Below are 23,082 nucleotides of genomic sequence, written 5' to 3' on the forward strand. Positions count from 1 at the left end.
CTTGTGACGTGCATGTCCCTTGTCCTCTGACACTGGCAGACAGCAGTCTCTCTAAGCCGTCTTTGTCTCTGGCAGCAGCGTATCCTCTGTCGGGATGGAGAATGCTGCCTGCAGTGCTTCTTCAGCTGCTGTTTTCAGACAGCATCAGATCTTGACTTCTGATTCTTAATGCTTTGGAAGGAACAGCAGGTGGAAGAGGGTCAGAAATCCCTCATGGTCCTTATTTTGACATTGCACCAGTGAAATATATTAGTTCTCATAATTTATGTTTAAGGTAGGGCACAATTCCCTGCTGTAAATTTTCTAGTACAGAGACCAATACTCAGAAAATGCGTCTTTATCATTGAATATGTAGGAAGCTTTAGGGTTATCTAAGTGAGCTCACAGTTTCTGACACAACAAAGTATGTTTCTGATTGTTGTGGATTAGCACCATGAAGTAGACAGTCTGGTCCGCTTTCATCAGGCTTATATCTAACTTTGGGATGTACAAATCTTTAATTTGGGACACTTGGCACGTGACTGCTGTCATAGGAGGATATATTAGATTTCTGTTATTTAGCTAGTTCTGTAACTGCCAGAGAACTGAATCTTGACTGTTCCTTTCAATCTCGTTCAAGCTGATACAAGAGAGACAGGTGAACAGCTCTAGCTCAAGGTCCGCCTGTTCCACGTGACCTGAAAGAGTAGTGAGTCATGTCGGCGCTGTAAACTCAACCTCCTTGGAGCCCAGGTAGAGAAGGGTAGCAGGATGGCCATTTTTTCCTGTATTCTCCTTTCCTGCATTTCCGGAATTACTAATAAGCCATTCTGAAGCAACTGACATCAGTTTCTAATCACTGGTGTCAGTGAAGCAGTTCCCCGTCGTGGGGCGTAATGACGTTGTTTGGCATGAGTGGCTGCCAGGTGAGTGAAAGTCGATCTGGAGTTGTGGAGTGAGTGGAAATAATGTGGCCTGAGACATGTGTATGTAATTTGCTCAGATGATTCAAGTGAGAGCCATGGCAACTGAGATAAACAGAGGAAAAGATACTGAAAAACCAGCAGCAGCTTCATTTTAATAGTGTAGCCTTTATTCCAGACAGCTCAGATGTTTACTATGAGAGCTCCATCTTCCTGCATGTTTCTTCCTCCCCACCACCCCAATCAGTTTGCACGCACTTAGTCATGAGGTTGGATGGCTTCTTGGGTAAAGCACTGCAGGCCAAATTCCACAGTTTGTACTTGAGCAAAAAAGCTGTTGACTTTCTTCAAATATCTACTGCAGAATTTTTCTCCCTGTTTTCACCTCTGTAATTCAAACAACTCAAATAAAAATGCATCTCATTTGAGTTCCCTGTGGATCAAAATTTGCTTTCTAAAAGCATCACAGATGGTTTGGCCAAGTGTGCTGTATGAGCTTGGGACAAGCTTCTCCTAGAGATAAAACTATTGGCAGAACTTAAAGCCTGTGCTGTGTAAATGTAATGTCTGAACTGGAAAGAGAGTGGAGCTAATCATGCCACTGCTACGCTTCCCAGCTGAAGTTATTGTTGGCTAATCTATGGCCGTTGAATAACAACCGGCTCAAACTTCTCAGATCACGTTTGACTTCCATGGCAGGGCCATAGCACATGGTTGGCAGCAGGGCTGTGCTGGTGTGTGGGCTTCTGAGAGACCAAAACCTCGAGCCACAAGTGGAAGGAACCCAGCAGGAACTGCAGATGCCGAGGCACTGTGCTGTGGAGAGAGAACTGGAAACGAGGACCTGAATTCTGTGTCCAAGAGAACGATCGTGATGTCTGGTGCTAGCGGATGGGGGTTGTGTAATCTCGCATAGGGCTCAAGTTGTGTTTGCTTATCCCAAATTCCCCCCCCAGGGGAGCTGGTGGTGATTCACTTCTGTGAATCATAATTCCTGACACTTTTCTAATCGCTGTCCTTAGTGAGTCTTTGCTTAACGAACTGGATTTGAAATCCATTTTAATTGGAAGAAACAAGCTTTTAAGCAGTTTCAGAACTGGCCAGTTTGCTATGCCAATATATTATGCCTACATCAGTTACGTCTTTGTGGCTCATTTTCTTTTCTCTGTTGTTTTAAAAGTGAGTGAAGAGACTAGAAAATTTAGAAAAAAATTGTTAGCTATAGAAATGTGATAATGTGCAGTAATTTGACTGTGAGAAAAAGCATGCTGTGTATACAATTTCCAAACTCATCTTAAATTCTGAATGTATTTATCTTTTTAGAAAATCTGTTCTTTTTATCATGAGTTGACTCCTCGCTTCTCTGTCTTTCCAAGATATTGCAAATACTGACAAGCTAGTATATCAAAATAGAGTTGTTTGAGTACACTTATGTTCTAGATACGTTTTTTGCATATGGTTTGGTATAAAACTCCTAATGTCCAAACAGAGAATGCTAAGCATGGGCTTTATGTGCTTTTTTCTTTTGTGTGTGTGTGTGTGTGTGTATATATACACAAAAACTGAAAATAGAGATTAATGCTAATTTTGAAACACCCTCACTTTCCAATCAGGATGGAGCCAGGGCACTTATTGCTGAACTTGCAGTTAACCAAACATCTCAAGCCACCTCACAGTTTGCGGCACATACGAACTGCATCCCTCTACCTGCTGCTGCTCTTCTCCTGATCGCTGTGAGCTACCTTTCTGCCTGCTGATGCTTGGTGAAAGGAATTGAAATGTCTGGGATGACACTGGTTGCGTGTTACCTGGCAGTGTGAGAAGGTGGATGTGAGGTGTTTCTTGTAGTTCCCTTGCCTGCCTAGGTCTGGGTCCAGTGATGCCACCTGCACTTTGCCGGCCTGTGTTGGGCCTGTAAATCAATAGTCACGAACCTGCTACTAGCAGAAGACTTTACCTGTAGGTTGTGCACTGTAAAGTGCACCTGAGTGCTATGAGCACCACCGGACACCGTTGGGTGATTTTTGTCTTCAGCATGCCGAAGGTGCGCTGTGCTTCCACTGCCCCTGCGAGGTGTGCTGAGGGCAGGGGCAACGGAATGAGCCAGACCCTGGCTTAGGTTATGCCCCCAAAGCACCAGGAATTTACAAACAAAAAATAATAATCTCTGATGTGTTCTGGTAAGTAGACCAAAAGGAAGGAGTTACTCTTGGATCCAGAGCAGGTGATCTGTAATTTTAAGGTGACCATCAGTGAAGGATACTTTAAGAAATGAGTTTGTTTTTTCTGCTGTTTTATGATGTATGATAAAGGCAACCTAAAGGAGTTTAATAAAAATGTGTGCACATTTCTTTTTTCCTGTTTGCCTCTTTTTCCTTAGAAATGATCAGGAATGCCAAATCTCGTGTTACCAAGCGTTGCCAGAAAAGATCTTGAAGTAGGTACAAGTTTGTCTCAGACATTTAACTTATTTGACTTGGCTTGAAGGGAGTAAGAAGGCTCTAGCAAGGATGACTTTTTTCTAAGATTTATATTACTGGTGTTAGTGTAGATGATAACTAAACAAGACATTCCTGTCTTTCTCTCTGAATTTCTATCCCCTTCATTGTTCAGCTTTACATTTTTACGCCACTTCTTGTTCTCTTGCTGCTGTGAGATCTTTCAGAGTGGATAAAGGCTGAATGTTACAAGCAGAAACCAAAATTTTTCAGCTGCCTTTGCTATCGAGCAGCAAACACAAGTCTGAAGCCCAGTGTTTGTTTTACTTTTGTTACCATTCCTTTGTAGAAAAAGTATAAATAAAAGGTCTGCCTTCTGACGTCCAGTGACTGGAGAGACGTGAGAAGCTGGATGAAGGGATTTGGAAGGAAGGTGTATAGAAGGTAGAATTGAGAAATGGACCTAACTCAGGGCAGGGGATTTGGGACAGCTTCTATATTTGAGGAGGGCTTTAAGAGGATGCAGCTTGAGGGGAGAGATTTGCATGGATCATCAACGGCCGAACTGGAGTAACAGTCAGAGAAAAGGCACAGAGGAAGATAAGTCAGAGGAAGAGGTGCGTCAACGTTCGTAGGTGTTCAGGCAAAATAAAACTTATTTGGCACAGGATTTCCAAGTGGAAACTTGAGCATTCCTAGAAGTACTCCATAGGAATCAAAACGTAATGATTAATGCACTTTCAATAAGGAAGTGAACAGAGATTTGTTCCCTGTTTCACAGGGGTGATGCCTGCTCAGTAAGGACACCTGATTTTATGCCATTCTTTGGCCAGTTTTTGACTGGAAACGTTTGGAGCCTGTTTTGAAGTTGTGCAGAAGAGTGTGCTTGCGTCATCCAGAAAATGCAGTGAGTCAGTGGAGTCCTGAGGGAGCTGTAACAGCCAAACAGAAACTTGGAAAAGGAAATAGGGATGGATTTAAAGACACAGCATTTCTGGCCGCTGCTTTGTTCAGAGACGTTCTGGATTCGCAGAAGGCACTGGTGGTGAAGGGGTTCAGGATGGACTTCGCCGCTGTAAATACAAGCGGAGCTTTATAACAGAGTGATCCACCCGGGGCAGGGTGTGGAGCTGGAAGAGGGTGTTAAACTAGTTTTACTTGCCATTATACTCAGTATTTTGGTATTCAGGGAATCTCCACAAATTCTTCATTGATATGCGTGTTTTGGTATGTTAATGAATAACTTATTGGGAGGGGCAGGAAGAAGGGAGAGGGAGCAGCTGCTTGGATTCACCCCTGTTCTCCCTTTCTGCTCAACGTTTTTGACCATTTTCAGGTTTGGGATGGTTTTTCAGCGTTACGAGCTGTGCTGTGGCTGCAGGTTGTGCAGCTGCGTTGGGATGGCTCTTCGCCATTTCATTCACCCTGCGAGGACAAGATTGTATTGAGCCGTGGCGTAGGTCTGTGAACGTGTGCACAGTTCTTAGCCGGGTAAGGACCGGTGTTTGACGTACTCCCTGCTCCTGGCATCGCCACCAAGCAGGGTTTGTTGTTTACGCGAACTGCTCTTTCTCTTTGCGTCCACCCACATGTAGACAAAACAGATACGGAGTACCTCCTTCCTGCAAACCGAACGTTGATTCACACGAGGCCCTTTCAGGGATGACACGTGCTGTTCTTGCAGCGCTTTTTGTTCCTGTAGCATGTGAAATACTTGAGGTCCGTTATGCTGCTAACTGGTGTGTTGCTCATATTATCCAAAAGCTTGCTGTGATACTATCCACTGTAGTATTTGGACACTTCAAAAACACAGGTAAATTTATCTTTATCATGTATATGTGGAGGCAAGAAGTGTCTCCTTACAGTGGCATAAGCAGTGTAATTGGAAGTAATGTCTTGTGGTTCAGATATTCCGCTGAATCCCTATTAGTTTTACTTCAAAATTGAAAGCCCCTTTTCCTAGTTTACAAGGCCATCTTGTTATACAAAGCACACCAAGTCTGCTCCTCTCAACTGAGGTAGTAAGACAAAGCAGAAGAAAAACCCCGAGCAACCTTCCCTCCAAACAGGGCTTTCCTCTGGTGGAACAGAGCACTTGTAATGCAGCTTCAGCAGATGCATCCAAGCTCAGTCACTTAGTGGCAAAGCTGTCCTCCAGGATCACCTTTGCAAAAAATAGAAGGACCAGTTTCTGGAGGGCCAAGCATTAAGAAAAATGAGAAGATGAGGCACTTTTTTCTTAGGAAGCTCTGCCTCTGGGCTTGCTTCAGGAATCCTACAGGGGTGCCTTGATAGCTACGTTATGCAATATGGTGCTAAAGTACTTGGGATAGATGTTCCTGTCTGTCCCGCCAACTTGGCCTTGTTCTACTCTGCAAAGCTAAATCAAAGCATTGCTAGCTGCTAGAGTTTGCCACAGTCTCTCTGTGCTTAGCTTATTTAAAATTGCTGATCCTTCAAATGTCTGCAAGAGAATTCCTTGCTAGCTTTTCAGTTCTCCCATATTTGCTAATTTGCACTGAATATATCCTTCCATGAGCTTGTTCCAGTTGTATTGCACATTGATCTGTGTATTATTGCATATGGATAGACTATTCTGACATTGTGTTATCAGAAAGATAAAAATGTTTTGTGACTGTACATTAATGTGCACACACTTCAGCGTTATAGTTTAGATTTAACAGTCTTGCTGTAGCTGTTACGTTCAGACTGTGAGAGATTGATTAGTTCATTTTGAGTGAAGAGTGATCTGATGCTCAGCAATGTTTATGCAAATTAATGTGACTCATATCTTTAGAGTTGAATTTAAATATCTATAAAATTTTAGAATTAGGCAAGTTAATTGTATTACAGTTTTGCAACTTCTGTGAAAGATTTCTTACAGCTAAGGCCATATTGCAAACTTGTGACCTCCCTCCCATAAAGTAAAGGTATTTCATTGCATCACAGCTGTGCACTTTGACGTTTGATAGCTGATATTTGCATTTATGTTGGATCCATTAAATATGTGTCTACTTAAAAGTGTCCAGGCTTGAAACATCAGCATGTAAGTGTAAAAAAATTGGTATTCTTTTAGCCATTTTGGAGGCAGTTTTGTGGAAAACAAATGAATTGTAGACCTCACTTCCATCATCATCCCCTGCTTGGCTTCCAGAAAGTGATTAATGATTTTGCTGTTGCAGCTGCAATATATGGTTACAGTCTGACTTCATTAGTAATACATTTGGAAATATTTCTGCAGTTAATGGGCATTATCAGCTCCACAGCATGTGCCTTATGTTGTGCTCAGATGTAGCTGTGCTCACTCTTGCATTGAGCAGCATCCTGGAGAGCAGGTTGCTTTGCATGGTCACTTTGCCACCTTTGTGTAGTGATATCAGTTCACGATTTATATTATCCAAATAAATATTGGAGGAATTTAATGTCCAAGAGCTCTTGTCATTCATTTTGCTTTGAAGCACTGTGGTTTTTTTGTGTTATTTGGATTACAGTTAGACTTCCTATGAGTTGAAAGAGACTTGTGTGAATCCTTTGAGGTGGGGAAGGATCAACATGCATTTGAAACAGTACAGTATATCCATCTCTTACAAAGTGCGTGTTTTCATGCTTTACATAACTGTTGAATATTTTAGCTTAGTATTTATTATCCTTAGCAATGGCCAGCCATCTCTGAATTCTGCTGAATTCCAGCAGTAAGTTCCCCTGCTGAAACGGGTTAAAACACATTTTTGATCGTTTTGTAACTTTAAATTGCCCTTTTTTTCTTTCATTTTCCAACCTCTTTTGTCACCTTTTTTTTTTGCCAGCAAGTCTTGTGAAAACAACATCTCCTTGTGATTCAGATCAAGTGATGGTCTGGCCGTGGGGGCTGACGCAGTGCTGCGGAGGACCCCTCCCATGCCAAGAGCGCCAAGGACGATTGCCTAACCCCCTCTTCTGACTGCTTGTTGTGCAGTAGTAGGATGCTCAGTGAATGGGATTGAGAAAAACCTTCCTGTAAGTGCAGTGGAGAGGGCAACGCCAAGCTTTGTATTCATGTTTTCTTGGCACTGGAGCCCCTGGAGCCACAGCGAGTTCCTTGCTCGGCCCACTCCCTTGGTGACACCTCCGTGCAACTGATTATTCATATGAAAAAAAAAAAGGAATAATTGCCCAAATTTTGTAAAATGGCTATTTTCGTACGTTCAGCCTCAGATGGCGTTTGACCCTTAATACAGATGGTTTCACTTAATGTATTTTGTTTAAACAATCCCTGTTCCTGGAAGTGGTTTTAGAATAGACTGTTCCTCATTGCTGTTCATGTTTGCTTTTTCTTATGATATTATAAGAAGCTTGAAGAGAGCAGATTCAGAAAAGAGCAGTAATCAGTGTTAATTGGCATTTGTGGAAGCCTTTGTGTTTTCCAGTTAACGCACTACAATTTTGTTAGCTTCTTGTAACTTTTAGGGCTAAAGTGGTTTAGAGACTTTTGTCACTACTCTGTAAAATTCGCTAAATTTCTGTTACTCAGTCTGTGCTAGAGACCTGGGGGAGTCCCAACGCATTTATGGGGAATAGCTTGTCATCTGAGATCCCGGCTCTCCGTTTTTCTATCCCCATGGGGCTGGCTTCGTGTCTGACACCTGAAAACCTTCTCTTCTCGGATACAAATGTGGCATTTCTTGGGGGGGGGAGGGAGGGAGAAGGGGAATTGTCTGTTATCCTTGGATCTAGCTCCTTCTCGAGTCTGTGTTACGATATCCGCGCGCGCAGGCCTTTCGCAGATTGTGCGGGATGCGTCGTTGGTGTTGAGCACACCCTGCCCCAGCTGTGAAAAGCCTGCATCAAGCTCAACATCGGGAGCCTCGCAGAGGAGCCTTTGTGCCCTGCCTCGATCGCTGCCGCAAGGCTCTTCTGCTTAATTGCCAGACTACAGGTACCATCTAAGAAGCAAATGACAACTGTGTTTCAGAAACTGGAAGCTGGCATATGGGATTTATTACTTAATGTTGCGTATTCTTACAGGACCTTAGATTGCGAGCCTGGCTCCTGGTTTGTAGTTAGTTTGTCCAGAAGCTGGGTGACATGAAAATCTTTTACCATTAGAAAATTGAAGGCACGTGGGTGACTGGTTTATTTAGTATTACACGAGAAATCTGAAGCAGACTGAAACAAAACTGTGATGTCTGTATTTCTAGAGCTTTATAGCTTATGAGTAAGTTTATAGTTAATTTTCCCTGAATTTGCTTTTCCTAAAGTATTTTTCATCTTAAAACCCAGATCACCTTTGAGGGGTTGGCAGTTAAAGCAAAAAAAATGATCCAAGTTATTATCAACTCTTATCAAAACAAAGCACCTTCATAATGACTTCGTGGCATCCTTTATTTAACACTCACTTCAGGTATAATTACCAAATGAGAGATCACATAATCTGTTGGGCTTTGCTTCTGCCCTTTTTCTTGATCTAATAAATGGTATGATACATGGCTTAAAACCCAGCTGCTTTGGCTCTTCAGTATCTCTTGTCGTATTCAATGTGAGGCAAAGCATTGGTTTCATCCCTCTTGCTTCCAGAGTTGCTGCAGATTTCTAGGCTGTTTCTTTCTCCAGAGCTTCCTCTGCTTTGAGAATAACATAGATCTACCTAAAAAAAAAAAAAAAAAAAAAAAAAAAAAAAAAAAAAAAAGTGTATGTTGGAGGGAGGGATTAGGGGAACACAGCAGCTCTTTCACCCCCTGAAAATCCTCTGGCCCCAGTCCAGGTATGAGACTTGTGAAGACTCTGAGATGAACCAAGGAGAAGGGAGAAACCGTGGAGATGGAGTGCAGCTAAAATCACTGGGCTTTCACTCTGGGGTCTCCCCCCTCTTGGTGGTTCCACTCCTTGTCCATCTGTTGGTGTTGCATGTTCTGGGTTGCTTTTGTTTGTTCATATGGGGGGGTTCAATCTTTGTTCTTTGTAACAATTTGATATAATGCATCTCACTTGCCTTTACAGGCCTGAAACTGATACAGGGGAGCTTTATACAGCATGGGCTAGTGAAGTAAGTCTGGGCTTTCTGCAGGGATCCCCAGTGATCTGCAGTGATTTGTCTTGCTTTGGACAAACCATCTGGTAAATACAAGTAAAAGGAGAAGAGTCTGCTGTATTATATCTAGGCAATATGTGGTATTTTCCATTCCTTTTGTAACATTGAGAGAAAGAGGTGTAAGTTCAGAAAGTGTTGGGTAGTGTTTATTTTTACTAAGAGTGTTGTATGACTTTTCCTTCGTGGAGATGGTAAGAATAAGATAATGCTAATAAGAGCCGTGTCCTAGCAACTTGCAATCTGCAGAAATAACAAGTTTGGGCCACATATTATTGATACGAAGCTTAAATATGGATCGGAGCTCAATCAAAAATGAGAAAAACTGTGCATTTGATTACAAAATGGTGTCATCTGCATATTACTTGATGGAATACCTCCAGAATGAGGAGAGCCTCATAGAAGAGCTTTTGCTTAAGAAAGGCTTTCTCACAAATACGTATTTTCAGAGTTTGGTCGGTATTGCAGCACTGTGGCATTTCTGGATATCTGTCAGCTGTCTAGGAATTTGAGGCATTGCCCTCCCCGCCTTGGCCTGGAGTGTGGCCCATTGCTTGATGCCAGCTCAAGTACTTCCATTTCAGTTGGAAGCTGGTCTCGGTGCTGTTTGACCCAGTGGTCTGCTTGATGCTCTTTGAATGATTAATGAAATGCATCAATATCTAGTCTGCTTTTAGTTTAATGTCCGTTTCCTTCAGCTGCATTGGTAGATCTTTCAGTGGGAAAAGTTACTAAAATTGAACTGCCAATACAGCTATTGAGAGCTGATTTTTCTCAGTGTTTTGAACTGAGAAACAGCTTCTGATCTACCTTAGAAATGTTTGTGGTATATACCGATGACCAGTAGTAACGAAGGTGTGGCTTCATGGCAGCTTTAGCATGATGTAAGCGTGAGTTTTTATGGTTCAGGCCCCATCTCTGGCAGCGTTCTCCTGGCCCCTGTGTGCAGCTGGTGCTAGAGTTTGTATGACTGTGTCACGAGGAAGGTCTTCAGCTTCTTGGCCCACTAGCTATGTGCTTATGTGAGCACTAGTGCCAGCAAAAAGGAGAGGATGGCAAAGGTGGGACTGAGGATTTAAGTTGCATTAACTGGCCGCAGACTCCTGCTTGGTGTCTTAGAGTGATCTTTTCCCAACTAATCTTGATGTTTGCTCGTAGCTTTTCTTCTGCTTTCTGTCCACTTGCCTCTCTGGGAGCAGCATATAGGAGCTCTCAAAGTTATCATACTGGAGGAGAATTTCTGCTCCGATGAGGGACAGCAGCGTAACCAATACTGTCTGCTCCCATCCTAAGAGCCACAGCCTCACCATCACGAGGAGTGCATTTAGGTTGCGTGTCTCCACTTTGGCTTTAGGAGAGAACAGTGCTCGCTGATATTATTAGTTTATCTTTGTAACTTTAAAAATTAAGGATTTTTGTCACGTATGTGCTCTAGAGGTACGTGTCAAATTTTCAGAGCAATAGCAGATATTTTACTTGACTCTTTTTTTTTTTCCCTAATAGTTTGTGTAGGACTTCAAAATCTACCTCTCTCCCTGGAAATGATGAAATGGCTCAGTTGAGTCTAAAATGCAAGACGTGGCAGCTGTTAGGCCAATATGAAGCAGGGTCAGATAGCTTCTAGGATGCCGACTGTTGCTATTCATTTCTGTACTTTTCTTTATTTTCTGTCTGGTATGTGGGCAGAAAGAATCTACAGTCTTTATTCATACCAACAGCTGTAAACCTCAGACCACGTGTGATATATGCTCTGTGAATGGCTCTGATTAATGATAGACAGGTAGGGTAGAGAGAGAGGATGAATAGGAAGGAACTTCGGATTTCTCAAAATGCGTTGGAAGGCTGAGTTTTGGGTTACTGGAGATCAGTAGCGCTAACTTCTTTTTTGCTCCTCCCTTTTTATATATATATGTGTTTTTCCTTGCCTAATTTTCTGCCTGGAAAGGCAGAAAACAGGAGAGTAGTTCTAAGTCTCATGCCGTTTTCTAAATCTAAATGCAAACATTAGAAACATATTACCATACACACACCAAAGAAACTCAACCTGAAAAGATTTAATTTAAGAACTTTTCCCCCGATGAATTCGGAATCAGACTTTTGATTTGTCTTACTGCCGCAACCCAGAGGGAATGTTACCTAGCTTCTTCAAAAAATTAAAAACATTCTTCAATGAGTTTTTATATTTGGAAATTAAAAAAAAATGTATTTTTAACCCATACAAAGAAATAAGCTAGCACTTGAATTATATCCCTCTACACTAAGCAGTGCAGGAGTAAAATGGATACCTTTTTTTTTTCTTTTTTTTTTTCTTTTTTCTTGCATCCTTGCCCGAGGTGGACCAGGAGGGAGTTGTACATTTTTTTACATTTGCCTTTCTTGACAGTGAAATAGCTTATTTTTGTCTGAAATTTCTGCCTGTTGGCCACAGTCTCCACAAGAGAAAATACCGGTCCTGCCTTTACGTCATAGGCCCAGCAGGACTCTTAAAACTTCTTATATTGTGTCCTGACAACAAAATAAAACGCTGACATGTTTGGAGGAACCATTGCTGCAGGCAGTTCTAATTAACTGGAAGCTTTTTCTTTTGGGGAACATATATTTAATTTTTCATCCTGGGAATAATAAGTGATTAGTAGCTGTGGAGCATTGGGCATTTTGCCTGGAAATCTGAGGCAGGCTGAGGGTAGATGCAGAAGGTGGATGAACACTGCAGTTCAAATCTAGTGAATGTAGATGCTTTTTTGGAAATGTATAGAGTTAAAAAGGATTTCCACTTTCTCAGAAGGATATATTCCTGTGTGAGCGAAGTGCCTGAGCCTTGAATTCCTGGTCAGAAGGTGCTGCCTTATTAAAAGGGAGGAAGAGGGAGAAAGAAAAGCTCCTTAGGACGTTGGAAAACATGCATGTAGTGATCCTAGAAAGGTTTCTGTTCAGGGATATTGATACTCGAGAGGGTCACAACAGGATCGGAGTAACACAAAGGCGACCCTTGCAAGTGAATTCACCCCGGTCTGCAGATACTGAAAGGTAGTTTACTTGTGTGTGCGTTACCTGAAACATGAAATCAGGGCAAAAGTGTCAACAGGCCACCGGAGGGAACATGTGAACGTGTCAGCTATGTGTGCTCTTTTGTTGTTGTTTTTGTTTTTGCTTTGCTTTGCAAGTGCTTTGATTGCGTTATACCTGTGGCAGCAGAAAGGGCGCTCAGCGTGCTCTTAGAGTTGTGCTCAGAGTTAAACTCTTCCACCGCGCTGGGGAGAGAAAATGAAGTTCAGTTAAGTAGGTTGGGCAGTGAGAGTAAGGAGAAGAAAGAGGCTTCAGCTGTTCCACTAATATTTATTCAGTAGTTTATGTACAAAAGTAGTTTATGCACACGTTGGCTGGAGCTAACGTGTTCAGTCCAGGTTGATGCTCCTGATGGCAAATTGAACAACAAGGTCTGAAGAACAAGACAGCGGGTATGTTCAGAGCCCGCTTCAGCTGCCGCGGAGGTAGTGCTGGATGAAGACTGCCTCCTCCGTGTTCCTCCCGGTCCCCGCTGGGGCGAATACAGCACAGTGCTTCAGCATACTTGTTTTCTTTTCTTCTTCTCCCTTTCCACCCCCTCCCCATATGTAATTTGATCTCTTAGGCCTGGTCTTCTGCTTTGGCAGATTTTTCAGCTCTTGAATGGAAGAAATTAACTACTTAGTTACTGTCGGGAACAGACTGTTTCCCTGGGCCTGCTCCTCCTGGCTTTTCCTGTGGACGTGCTCAGAATTGCACAAGGTAACGTTATGATCCTTCCATGAAGTCATTGGCTTTGAACTCCCCATTTTAACCTCTTGTTTTAACTTTATCTTTCACTTCCGTTTCCTTGCCTTTTCATTTAAAAAAAAAAAAAAAAAAAAAAAACACACACACACCACGGAAATGTTTCCTCTCATAATCTGAGTCAGTACTTGGTAAAGAAACTTTTCTAAAATTTATTTTCTGATACCTTCTAAGTATGTGTCGTTTCTCTTAGCGCCCTGGCTGTCTTTAAGATCTCTCTTCTTTGTTCTGGCAGAAAATAATACATTTCAGTAGAACCCCTAAACTAAGGTAACTTTGCCCATCAGATGGAAACTCTCGGTCCCCACACCCTCTTTCACAATGTATCTTAATAAACTCACCAGACAGTGGAAGCTAAGTAATTGTAAAGTGGAGTTTGTGTGATTCTTGTATCTGTAAGGTAAGCCTCTATCCTATCTGAAAATTGGAAGATGCTGCTTTCTTCTTCTTTGCCTGCAGATGTTTCAACAAGCTTCTAATGGAAGAGGCCAGGATTTTTTTCAGTAGTTTGTGAAGAGCCCCTTCTGACTTGAATTTAACTTTGCAGGCTTTCAATGCTGCAAACCACAGCAGTTTTCTTTGGAGCTGGCAACCCATCTTGCTTTCTTACAGGAGTACCATGAAGACAAGTCACCATTACAGGAAGTTTGTAGTACCCTTGGTCTTGTTGCTACCTTAAAGAGAAAGAATCTGCCCTGTTGCCCAAGAGGACTTTCAAATAGTTTAACATCCCATGTCAGTAATCCCACCATTTTTCAGCCCACTCCTTCAGACATAAAGACTGCAAATAACAAACATCTGTTAAATCAAGGAGGAAAAAAAACCCAACAAATGCACATACTGCATTGCAAAATCTTTTGTTTTTCAGTTGATGTGTACAGTGGACTTTTGTAACCTTGGTGGGTTTTTTTTTTGTTTTATTTTGTTTCTTTGTCCCTTCCTATGTGAGTGTACTTGCTAAGTCCAGGTGCCAGAAGTGTTGATATCCCATTGCATTTGCTGCTATCTATCTGTGCTCTTGCAGGGCACATCACAACGTGCGAAATGGTTTCTGAAGGACAGAAAGCCCCCTTTGCCCTAGCTTTTCATCAAATTGGTGTGTGTATTTTGTGTGTGTGTGGGCGGGTGGTATCTATTCTTGCATCATTTTAACTAGCAGTCATGTAAGTTATTGTAAATAAGTCATCTGAGCTTTGAGAGGAGCTTAAATGGAAAGGTCGAAGAAAGATTTCTGTAACAGTGTTTTGTACATGAACTGAATGGAAAAGACATGTTTTTTTAAAAAAGTTGGAAGAAAACAGGCAATAGCATCAATGCAGAAGAGATGGATTGGATGTGAAATAGGACAGTGCTCCAGAAATTCGGGAACAGAGTTGCACAGTTCACTGCAGGCAAGATTTATCTGGGCAGAGTAGTGCAGAACACTTGAGCGTTGTTTGTTGGGACATGTGTTTTAATGCTGGTGGTCCTACTGAACATCAAGATGATGCTAATTTTAACAGAACCTAGATGTGTCGTTTTGATTGAATCATATGCGTTATTGCTGGGATATTGAAAAGGAGGGGTAATTCGCTGTGAATATTTCCATTAAAACAGCCTCAGTTCTGCCTGAAAATCCTACTGCTGAACCCAAGAGTAAAACATCTGTGAGGCGTACTAAAGCGTGTGTAATGTCTCTGTGATTGCCAGACCCCTGAATGTTTTCCCTGGTGAGGTGCATTAGAGACCTGTAGACTCACACACACTAGTGTGTGTCTGTCTCAGGTTAAGTAAGTGGTAGCCGGGGGTTCTTCCATGTCTTGCTGACTCGAGCTTTCTCCTTAGCTGTGTGAACAACCTCGGAAGGTTTTAATGGGCTGAGGTAGTCCTTTTATGTGAAAACAGCAGTTTTCTCACCCTCTACTTGTTATGTGACAGGCATTACTAATAAATCATGAAGGTAATTGCCTTTTTGTGTAGTGCTGTCACTGCTAAGTAAGCAGAGAACCTCTGAGTATCCTGAAAGACTTGTTTGCGCTTGTAGCTCTGAGTTGCTACAAGGTGTCAATGAGCGGTTATCAAAACTAAGAGGTATTTGACTCGACAATTGTTTAAATTTGAGGCGGCTTTCACCGGGCTGGGTGTACGATGAGCACTAGCTTTAACTTCGCCCATTTTAGACTCAGATTTTGCAGTGCTTTCTTTGTCATACTGTCGTAAAGCTCATTACTGAATACGCAGTGCCCACTGAAGTTGTATTCATTGCAAGCAGTTTTCTGATTTTGACTTCATCGCAGTTTTGTGCATACCACGAAGGAAGAGTAGCTCAGTAGCTGGGATTTTAAAGCTGCTAGACCTCTCAATGAAATATATAAGTATCTTCCAAAAAGTTTGGCCCGTTGCGTCTAAGAGTAGATGGAGATGTTTAATGAAGGAATATCTGAGAACCCAAAAGAAAATCAGAATCTATCCGACAAAGCTGGCCCAGCCCCCATGAAGACAGGCAATATTGCAGTTGCTGTGGGAGCAAAGCCCAGCCTTGTTACAGCGGGGCAAGAGCACGTGCTGTGGTCGTTCGGGTATTTCAGCATAGGTTTGCTTGATCGTTTTCATATATGCGTATATTATTTTAATCGGGTAATGGTGTTAGAAGGTGTTACTCGATTACGTCAAAGATGTCATCACAACAGAGCTCTGTAATATGGTAGTGTTTTGCGGCATGGACATATTTTTAATCGTAAAGACAGTGACCTGTGAATGCCCCAAATCATGCCTAATAACCTTATTACCTAATACGAAAAATCCACCTTACAAATGATGTGATTCTACTTTTTGTTGCTCCGTGCATCCAGAGATAGCAAGTGCTTTACCCACCATAGTGAGTTAGTCTTCTCTAGCACCTCTGGGGAAATCCTCAGTTATTTTTACAGAAGAGCAAGATGAGGCACAGGTAATTTGCAACTGTAAGCAAGAATCTGCTCTTTTTCTGACTTGTTCTTTTAGTCCTTTGCTTTAACTACTGGTTTGTGCTGCTTCTCCTTCAATAGGCTTTTTTCGTCCGGGGACAATTGAATGTGCCTACCAAAACTGCCCGGTGCTTGAGGTTTCAAATTCTGTTATCTTTCTGTATACCAGAAGAGGATTTTAAAATGAAATTAAGCTTTGCTTTTAAATGGATGCAGAGCACTCAAGCTGTTTTTAATGTTATCGCAGTAAAATTCACTCCAGCTGCTAACAGAGTGTATAATGCCAAAACTCACTTTCTGCTCATGGTGTCCAGTTCTTTCAGTGCTGCTGTCATGCATGTCTGTGATTGTTCTTGTTTGGAAAAAATTGTCCTCAAATACAGGATAGCGAAGAAAGTAAGGAATAAAATAGATGTCTGTTAGAAGAAGCTCAAACGTTAAGGTGATCTAAACAAATTTATGCTCTTGTGTGAGCATGAACAAAGAAGGTTGATGACATCCTGGATTGCACTAGATGCGCCAGGATGGCAGGGGCCAGAGCATGCGATGCCCGGTGAGGGGCTGAGGGGACGGGTTCCCCCAATGTAGGGAAAAGAAAGCTAAAGAGATTTAATTGCTCTAATTAGCTAACTTTGGTTATGGAGAAGGTGGAGCCAGACTCTTCTCCGAGGTGCACCGCAAAAGAAGCAACCGTTGCAACTTGCAGCAAGAGAAATTTCACGCTGCCCAGAGAAGCTGTGGACTCTGTTAAAGTTTAGCTGGAAAAGGCCTGGAAGAACATGAGCTAACTTTAAAGATGGCCCCACTTTGAGCAGGAGGGTTGAACCAGGAACCTTCAGAGTCCACTTCCAGCCTAAGTTGTTTTACCATTTTGTGACAGACTTGACTAAAGGTTGCGTCCAAAAGTCTGCACACTTTTCATGACTGATTTTATCCAAAAATGTATGTATGACAAATGCAAAAGGGATTAGTAAACATCAGCCGAAAGGATATCAGTCTGCGTGATGCTACCAATATGGCTTTTATTTATTTATCACCAATTCGTTTCACGGCATGTAGTAAACTAAGAAGCAATTTGTTCCAGAGTACTTAGAGCCTAGTTTGCCATGACACAAATGAGGAAATGTTGAAGGATGAAGTTTCTAGCAGAGGGACCACACAAGCTTGTCTGTGTAGAAAAATAAAAAGAATTAATTTAAGGGTTTATCTACACAGGGAGTTGTCCCAAGATAGCTCTTTGAGTTTAACTCCCTGAGTTGGATGCATTTCTTCTATGGTCAGATTCTTCAGCAAGTGGGTTTGTTTAATTGGAGTGAGGCATTCCTCTTCTGGAAGAGGAACCCCAGGAGTCCATCAGGAATGTAATCCCTATTAATTCTGCTGGTACTCATTGTATTAGCCTTAATCGTAACAGTTGGGTGCTGTTAATGCGGGGTACTCTTCATAATGCCAGCGAAATCTTACTGGAATTCTGCATTCCTACAGCTGCAGTTGAAAGAGAAGCAGCACAGAGATGCTCATTGTATGGAAAAGAAGTAGCATGCAAGATCTCTGGTCTGCTCTTAAGATGATCTGTCACTAGGCCTATACACATAGCTGAGTTCCTCCTGTGATTTATATAACCTTTCTCCTCAAAATCTGCATTTAACTCCTCTTTTTTTCTGTAGTGTTCTACACAATTAATTTGTTTGGTGTCTTCTGAAGTTAGGTGGGCAGGGAACAAATAGACAGATGTTGGATTTTTTTGAAACTTTTCTGCTTCCGTAAAATGGAAATTCTCCTCCAGAAGTGGAGGGAGGAAGGGAGCACCTGGGATGCGTTGTTGCATTACTTTTGATGCACGTGTGGAGTGCCGGGGTGGAGGAGTTACATATGTAGCCTTGGTTCTTCTCTGGACTGTCTAAATTTCATAGAATCATAGAATGGCAAGGTTGGAAGGGACCTCTGAAGATCATCTGGTCCAACCCTCAGCATAGCCCGTACGGGGATTGAACCTATAACCTTGGCATTAGCAGCACCATGCTCTAACCAACTGGAGTTAACCAACTGAGCTAAGCCTGCCCCCAAAATTTGAGCAAGTTGTGAAGTTCTCTGTTTCCTAGTTTGTCAAATGGGGATATTTACGTTTAAACTTTTTTTCTTTTTTTGAGGAAAAAAGGGTGAAACCACTTTGAATATCATGTTTTCCTTACCATAAGTATTTCTCTGCTAGAAATAGTGTGATTAGTGCCATTTAGGAGAAAAGTGCAAATGCTGTTATTGTAATTTAGTATGAGTTAGGAGCCTGATGGTCTTTTTGTCCAAGCTATCTTTAAAGAGTGCACCTCATGGATCACAGGACTGTAGCAAAGTAATGCTGTAAAATAATATTTAAAGAGTGTGAGCAGTGATTGCTGTCTTACATACACGGTCCTCAGATGCTGGAAGCATGCAGAGAAGCTTCTGGGAAGCGTACGTCCCCTAAAGTATTAGATGTTTGAAAACGTTGGAGGACAAAAGAGCGCTAGTTAGCCAGTAACCTTGCCAAGATGAACTGTCAGATGTGGAGGGAAGTTTTCAGGGACAAACCCAAAATTTGCTGGTTCGCTGATCCTGCGTGTGACACACCAAGGGCTCCACACGTTGCGATGTGCTTGGCTCCCAGGGCCGTTTCCCCAGCCTCTCCACTCCACACCACTTGGTACCCTCAGGCACCTCCTGCTCCAAGGAGTAAAAATACCCCATGATTTGGGAAATGCTTGCATGAAAGGGAAATTTTAATGAGACAAATGCAGTTGAATGTGCACCTAATTTTCTACCTGCTCTATAGAGCAATATAAGTGTTTCTAACAAAATGATGGCTTCTTTAGAAAGGCGACACAATAATGCTAGAAAGTAATTATATCTAAAATATAAAACTGGAGAGTGGTAAATAAGACGCAACTTTGAGAAATCTGCAAAAGAAAATTGAAATTTTTTGGGGGGAGCACTGCTTTTGGCGCCTTGGGCAACAGCAGCATGCAGCAAGTATAAAGCATCAGGCGAGATGTGAGCTTATGTGGTTGTAGTCATCACAGATGCCAGAATTGCATCCTTGGGGCAAGGACCTCATCATCGGGGCAAGGACCCCCAGCTCCCCAGCAGTTTGTGCTGCCTAGCGAGTGAGACCAGCTGTCAGGCTGCTTCTCTCGGTTGCAAGGTGTGGCGTTTAAACAGGTCCTGTAACGAACTGCAAAATACCGTTGTTGGAAGAATCGGAGTGTTGCGTTCACGAGCTTTACCGTGGTTATACGCAAAGCGCCACCTCCACCAAAGCAGCGGCGTTAGGAGCCAGCGCTGCCTTCTCTGCCCTCGCGCAGAAACACCTCTCGCTTCCTTCCCACCCCCGGTTCCCAAACCACGGCGGGTTTTTCCGGGCCGGGAAAACTTGTTGCTTTTCCTCGTGGCGGGTTTTGCGCTCGGCGCGCCGGAAGGCGCGGGGGGCCGCGCCGGCGGCCGGCCGGGAGCAGGAGGGTTAAGGAGCGAGGGCGTTGCTGGCGGCCTGATGTCATGGAGGCAGGAGCGGGCGGCCGGGGCTGAAGGGGCCCTTTGTTGGCAGCGGAGCCCCGGCGGCTCTGCCTGCACGGAGCGCCGCGCGGCCCCGGAGGATGCGGGCAGCAGCCGCAACCGAGGGCTGCCGCCGCGGGAAGTAACTCTTTCCGACTTGGTTGGCTCTTTTATTCTGTCGTTTCTTTTGATTTTTTTTTTTTTCTTCTCCCTCCCTCCCACCAAAAGAGTTGAGGAGAAGGGAAGATGGCTGGAGTTAACTCCCTGGGACAGGAGAGACGGGCCCTGAGGATTTTCAGCCTCTCGGGCTTGTTCTCTTAATGGTTTTAGAGTGCTGGATTTTTAGATTTTCTTTTTCCTCTAAACCGGATAATTTTGTGGCACGCGAGAACCTGAAAGGGAGTGTGTGTGCGGAGGGGGGAGGCAGAACAGAAAGCTGAGGCCAAACCCTAACAAATGAAAATGTTGGAGATTTGCTTGAAATTGGTGGGCTGCAAGTCGAAGAAAGGCCTTTCCTCTTCCTCCAGCTGCTACTTGGAAGGTGAGTCGGGAGCGGGGCCGCGGGCAGCGGACCCGGGGGGACGGCTCGGCCCCGCTGGCTTCCTGCAGCCGGGAAACCCTTCGCCTGGGCCTCCGCGGCGCTGGGAAAGCCGCTGCCGCCGCCGCCTTGCGTGCTCACCATCCCAAAGAGAAGGATTCCCCCCCCCCCCCGCTTTGCTTTCGAGCTGGCACTAGTAGGGGGAGGCTTTTTGTTTCCCTGGAGAAGCTAATGAGCTTAGGCTGTGCTCTCCCATGTGGGACAAGGGAGCTGTGTGCTGTATGGGCCTTCAAAACCAGGTGATTTTCATTAAGGACAGTATACAAAGGGAACACGGCTCTACCATTTATGGTTGTAAAATGTCAAGTGATCTTAACTGCCGATCCAATAAACAAAGCCATGTCTTCGGGCCTCGGATTTAGTTTTGCGCAGAGAAGGCTCTCACTTATTTTGGAAGTGGAAGGGCGGGATGGTAAAGCAGCTCCAGGCTAAGGAAGAAAATTTAGATGAGTCCATCTGCTTGTTAAATACAGTAAAATATTTTTTGACTAGGCTAGTCTGTAGTGTTTTGGTTGTCCTGTGTTGTGTTTCTTTTCCATAGGCATTCATGTGACTGAATTTACTAGCACGATTGCTTTTAAAAGGTGAATTCCTGTGTTACACCTAGGAGTTATTTGTAGAACTGAAATTTAAATTTATGCCCGAGACTAATGAGAGTTGAAAGCCTTGATAGAGGCACCAAGTTAGGATTACAGAGCCCCAGGCTGAGGGCTTGTGCTTGGCCCTGAGGCTCTGTATGGCCTTGAGTGAGTTACTTAAACTTGGTGTGCCTCAGTTTCCCATCTGTGAAATGGAGATTAGAGCGCATTTTGCTCGGCTGTGGTGTTGCTTGCTTCGCTGGTAGGAGTTGTTCTGGGCTGGCCCCCCGCTCACCCTCGCGAAAGGGTGGTAATCCTTCACGGTGCGTTTGCACGGTGAGCGGTGCGATGCATTCTTCAACTTCTTTTGTGTTTCTGGATGTTACTTCAGTGAAAATAATCTGCATGCCAGAAGTACTTCGCTAACTCATCAAATCAGAGAAAAGAAATGCAACCACCTGATTTGACTTGGCCTATCACAAGTAGCTGTTGCTCAACTCTCGAATATTCAGTGGAGAAATGTTCCCCATAAATTCATGGGTTAGGAATCTCAAAAACTACAAATGGCCTCGCGCAGCAAACCAATCTGGCAAAATTTGTTATCAAGAGTCTGTATTTATCAGATGCATCTGGTGGTTCTGGGTAATTTTCTGTTGTCTAAAATCAAAAAGACAGTTGCCAGAAGCACTTCCCCCCCCCTTCTCTGTCCTTTACAATCCTAATCCTTCTTATTTAAAAAATAGTTTGAGACCCTTAATTGGGGGGTGGATGCACATAAACTGTTTTGATCTTTCCTACGTGTATAGGACTTGCTCCTTCTGTGAACTTTTAAGTATATAAAACCTAAGCTGGTGGCATTTTCCTTTGATACAGTTCAAGCGTGGTTGTGCTGTGTGTTTAGAAGATTTGAGTAACGCTGGGCCCCTTTTTTGTTCAGCTGGATCTTTCAACCCGGCCCTTAGAGACTAGGCAGAGCATTTTGAGCAATGCTCTCTTCCCTGCAAAAGTGACTGCTGAAGGATGATGTTACAGGGGTGTTACCCTGACTGCTTTTTGCAAAATTCTCTCTTTGTGTGTGCATTTGTGTTACAACCGTGGTAGAGAAATGGGCTGGGCCCTTTTCCCCCCTCTCCTCCTCCCCATCCTGCAGTGCAGTTGCATAATAGGGTTGCAGCATAGGTTGACTTGCCCCATAAAGGCCATATCAAGTTAACGTGATCCTAGACAAAGTAAATAGTGTGATATTTTCACCTTCAGTTTCTCTGTGATTATGGTTATATAATAATAATAATAATAATGGTTATTTCCTATGATAGGATGGGAAACGAGCATTGAAACAACTTTTAAACAATCTTGTATCAAAGTGGCCTGGTCTCGTATCTCAGTTCAGCTTAGGGCAAAACCTAAGCCAGCATCCAAGTTTCACATTAAGGATGAACAAACTTTGCAACTGCAACCTTCATGCTTCTTGTTGCCCTCTGTGTTAGTCGATTTAGGACGTAGGCAGCTCGGGACCCACTGTAATAGACTAATTCTGTATCTCTTAGAAAGTAGAGAGACAAGTGAAAATCTATATTCATCTGAGGAAAAGGTAGAGTTTTGTGTTGTTGCTTTCTAATTCTAAAGGATCCCCTTGTGGTATGCTTAGACAGCTTTCTTATTAAAAAATTTTTGGAGATTGGCAGCACTGTCATGAATTTTTTAAATGAATACTGGGTGGCTTGGCCCAGATTCACATCCTTCAAGGGGACAAGTGAAAACTGTTTGCTTTTATTAACACTTAAGAAAATTGTGGTTTGGGGGTTATTTTTTCATATAGCTTTGATAATTTTGGCAGGATGATAGGAGCTACATATCCTCCCTGAATCTTGCAGTCCTAATAAGGCTGGGCTGGCAGATCACGAGGAGGGGGCAAACTTGTGTCAAGGACTGCAAACTCGGACAGTTGCTCATGGATCTGTGTAGGCAAGGTGTCCTGAGCGGTCCGGTCGCCTTCGTGACGCAGCACAGCCTCACTGAAGCTTCTGAAAAGATTAAGGAGGTTATGATGATATCACTGGAGGATTTAACTGTGCTCTTGTTATCTTAGTAATATGGGAAGCTGTTGAGGACACGAGGAGAAAGCTGAGAGTTTCTTTACTATAATAGACTCTGAGACTTTAAAACCTTTAAAATAACTGCTTACAGGATGAAAGGACTATTAGTTGCATGGAAAACTA

The 23,082-nt window shown here is 43.1% G+C and overlaps 1 protein-coding gene across 2 annotated transcripts in view; it reads left to right on the forward strand.

Moving 5' to 3' along the window:
• ABL1 (ABL proto-oncogene 1, non-receptor tyrosine kinase) overlaps positions 1 to 23,082 on the forward strand; it is an 83,271-nt gene that overhangs the window by 28,938 nt on the left and 31,251 nt on the right. The window contains exon 1 of one of the 2 annotated variants that reach the window (XM_062591333.1): positions 19,727 to 20,228. The exons of the other annotated variant lie outside the window; for it this stretch is intronic. Coding sequence (XP_062447317.1) covers positions 20,144 to 20,228 — 85 coding nt within the window. The 5' untranslated portion in view covers positions 19,727 to 20,143. Of the gene's footprint in view, positions 1 to 19,726; positions 20,229 to 23,082 lie in introns of those variants that run through there. 2 annotated transcript variants of the gene reach the window in all.

Source organism: Rhea pennata, chromosome 18, assembly GCF_028389875.1.
Source record: "Rhea pennata isolate bPtePen1 chromosome 18, bPtePen1.pri, whole genome shotgun sequence".
NCBI lineage: Eukaryota > Metazoa > Chordata > Aves > Rheiformes > Rheidae > Rhea > Rhea pennata.